General features: G+C 31.0%; 1 protein-coding gene across 1 annotated transcript; it reads right to left on the reverse strand.

Annotated features, from left to right (window-relative positions):
• Positions 1 to 25: 25 nt before the first annotated feature.
• Positions 26 to 3,527, reverse strand: bou (glycosylphosphatidylinositol anchored membrane protein boudin). Its single transcript, XM_028170082.2, has 4 exons — positions 3,300 to 3,527; positions 3,069 to 3,224; positions 2,130 to 2,270; positions 26 to 456 (listed from the first exon to the last, which is right to left on the reverse strand). Exons 1-4 carry the CDS (start codon positions 3,355 to 3,357, stop codon positions 254 to 256), a joined length of 558 nt encoding a protein of 185 aa, XP_028025883.1. The 5' UTR covers positions 3,358 to 3,527; the 3' UTR covers positions 26 to 253.
• Between the last annotated feature and the right edge of the window lie 224 nt (positions 3,528 to 3,751).

Below are 3,751 nucleotides of genomic sequence, written 5' to 3' on the forward strand. Positions count from 1 at the left end.
GTTTCATTTAATTTAAAAACATTAGAATATCATAAATGTTTTATTGAAATATTATCTAAAATTGATTTACATCTTATAAAAAAAAAAAAAACAGTGACGACTTGTGATATAAAGCATATTAACAAGATCTAACTAATCAGTACAGTTGTAAAAATATTTTATAAAAATCACAACATAGAACACCAATGGACGGATACAAACTTTATCAAATATGGAATGAATGTACTCTTACGTTTTTAAAATATTAAAACATTTAAAAGATACTAAATGTCAATACAAATACTCCTAAAAATAGAAATAATATAGATACACCAATATTGGAAGCAGAATTGCAACCATCTGTGCTACAAGTGTAGATGCAAGTTCTATATTCTAATTTGTCTCCCCGTTGTCTGACATAATCACAGTAGTTGCCAAGGTCTAATGACGAACAGAATCTCTTTGTGCTTATACCACCTAGAAATATAAATACGAAATTAGATAATTAGGAACAACAGATGTTATGAAGTTTAAAATTTCATATAAATTTACTCTTAATATTTCTTATTGACAACATATGATAGCGTATTTAGATTATCTACATAAACCTGACAGAGTGTAGACCTTACAAAGTATGAAACATGCAACATATGGACAGGGGATTTTAACTAATTGACATTAGGAACTAGTAATTTCTCAACATATTATAATCAACTCATGACTTTCCTTTCATAAGCCAGTGTTAGTGGTATTTAGTACCTACATAATCCTATAATTCTATAAGGTGTGAATCTGCCCGAGTGGGTAGTATTGTATTTCTGTCACAAAGCAATCTTAGTTCCTGTTTGAAAAGTAGGATACCCATGATTAGTATTCAATTGAACATATGAACCTTGAACCTCTACAACTAGAGGTGAGTAGTGAATTCATGTAATGAAATTATTGTTATTATAAATAATAGTGGTAGACATCATTTCTTATTGACATTGTAGGCAGATGAACATACAACCCACCCTTTAGTCAGTCAGTACTGTCACACAGCAACATCAACAATGCAAGGCGCATGACCAAGCTACTCCTTTCAATTGATACATTTTGCTCATTTATTTGGCTACAGGCTAGTGAATTAGCCCACAGCTAACTGGTATTGAGTGATTACTAGAACTCATAGACAACTTGAATATAGCAACTCACTTTTAAATTTCCAGTCTTAATACACATCCCAAAATGATTATTTTACAAGAGCTGAGTTTTCAATTATCTGATAAATTTACATCCTTAAAACGATGTTTGTAAATAATAATAATCATAATAAAATAAATTTATTATATTGTCAGTTTATATTTAACTTGATAGCTTTTATATGATGATTAAATATCAGCTCTGTAACAGTTTTCATAATAATTTAGTAGATAAATGAAGTACCAAAGTTAGTTAGATGAATCTACAAATTTGAACTAATACTTACAAAATGTACATTCCCAACACCTGTTAGTAAATTTTGTTGTGACTCATGTGCTGTAAAACTAAAACACAGTGCATTAGTGATATTAAAGAAACTAAGTAGACATTTTGAGTTAGTATCTAGTTTATTTACTGGTATTTTGAAACATTCTATTATGTATTGAAACAAATAATGTAGTATGGTTACATAGCAAAGCCTATGTAACATAAGATAATTTTGCGAAATTTGTAATGATAAAGAATTGTATTAATATTTAAAATGTTTAGCTCTCATATTTTGAAACACATACTAACATGTTTGGTGCATTTTTTCATTTGTGTTAACTGAGTCGACTATTATCAAAGCCGGCAATGTGACTTTTGGACAATTATTGGTAAATCAGGAAAACGAATTATTGACTTTGTATTCCATTGGCAGTCACAAAACTCTTCTGAACAACATCTTAGATAAATAACAGGTTAAGTTAATACTTTATTTAATGCAGGTTTTGAACCGTATTCTTTGAAGGAGATGATTATATTCAAATCAATCTGTATTGACATATCAATAACATTTTTTTGTCCAAATGCACAGATTGCCACCTTTGATATATAGACAACTCAACTATCAAATAATTTAAGCAGTGCTCGAAAAGCTAGTTCATACATGCAAACCATAGACTAAACACAACATCACACAGTGAAACCTGTATGTTTGATGCAGTAACGTGCATCATAGACATGATCACATGGCATTGGCTTCAATATCCCACCATCCAATTTCATCAGACCATCACCGCACTCCATAGTTGAAGAAGTATTACACTGGTAACATTCTATTGTTAAACCTATATTCGAATTATTGTTAATTTTTGTTGAAGAAATACCAATTTTTTTAGGAAACCTCTGCACACAAGTTTATTTTTGAATGTTTAGTCTAATACCAAGTTAGTTTCAAATTTTCTTATTGTCTCAAAATCAATTTGTTTTTTGTTCAAGTGTGCCTTTAAAATTTCAAATTATCACAGTTTTACCACTCGTTTGGCACAGGGACATTTATATAGTATCATTTTTTTCACTGGTGGTAGGGCATCTTGACAATCTTGAGCCCACATAGATTGGTACCACTCTGTCCATTTCTTCTGTGAAACTGTAATGAGTTTCAAATTCATGGATGGAACAGCCCTTAAACTATGGAACTGAGACTTAGAACTCATGTCTCAAGGTGGAAAGTAGTATTTACATTGTTGATTTTGATATGTAACAATCAAAATTGTTTAATTAGACATTATTTTTTTGAAGAATGGTTAAAGGTAACCCATAAATAAGATAGAAAATTGCCAAATTTAGATAATATTTTAACTGCTAGTTTTAATACTTAATTATTTGCTCCCAGTGTTATCTCAGTCTCAACAGGAAACCTAACTTAATATAAGATCCATTTACTAAAAATTCATAATTGGTTAATTTCTAAATATTAATGCTAATATTTTATCAATATATTAGTACCAGTATATAACGTGTAATCGATGTTAGTTACCATAAAAATATCTAAGTTATTTTTGACAAGAAATGTCTTGTGTTAGTATCAAAAGGCTAGCAGATTTTTTAGGTTTATTAGTGAGTCAGTTGTCCTGAAATCTCACCTTCAAACCTTCCGACGTGTTTTATGCAGTATTGAGCATCATGAATGGTAGCACAATCAATGGGTACCAAGTCAACATCACCGTCTAAAAACTCATTGCATTCGAACGGATTATTCGAATCAGTACCAGAACATTGATAACAGTTTATACTATAAACTAAAAACAAAATAAACAAAAGGTAACAATTATTGTACAAGAATTAAAACATGAACAACGCCCAAATTTACGTACCTGTTTTAAAAGTTGTAAACAATACAAATAAAATGGAAAACGTTAAACAACGAGACATCTCGGTATTTTGTGTTTCTCTTGATTTATAACTGTAAACAAAAAGTCATTACACAAACGTAGTGGGTTCTGTTATAATTAACTGAAAATCAATTATTGTTTGGTCCACTGCTACTCATTTCATTTTCAACGAAGCGCATTTTTGCGGTTGACGTTTGAACACGATTGACACTTGTTTGGCACTTGACAGTGATACAGACTAGGTTCCGATAGGTACCTACTGCGAGACTGCCTGAACCTTTGCTCGCCCACCTGTCCCAGTGAAACTGGAAAGGCCTCCGTGCCACCAGCAATCCCTCAGTTATAAAAAATAATACTGCGAACATTGTAAGGTGTGACGTCGATTTAGTATACAGCGAAGCCTTTCTTTATAGTTTCCTATATTGGTTACTGTT

Source organism: Bombyx mandarina, chromosome 09 (assembly GCF_030267445.1).
Source record: "Bombyx mandarina strain Sakado chromosome 09, ASM3026744v2".
NCBI classification, from domain to species: domain Eukaryota; kingdom Metazoa; phylum Arthropoda; class Insecta; order Lepidoptera; family Bombycidae; genus Bombyx; species Bombyx mandarina.

Excerpts from the sequence above, each read along its gene's own strand:
- bou (XM_028170082.2), bottom strand. The coding sequence starts at position 3,357 with ATGTCTCGTTGTTTAACGTTTTCCATTTTATTTGTATTGTTTACAACT. Across the intron at positions 3,225-3,299 it reads GTTTACAACTTTTAAAACAG|TTTATAGTATAAACTGTTAT; the intron begins GTACGTAAATTT and ends TTTTGTTTTTAG. Across the intron at positions 2,271-3,068 it reads ACACGTCGGAAGGTTTGAAG|GTTTAACAATAGAATGTTAC; the intron begins GTGAGATTTCAG and ends ATTCGAATATAG.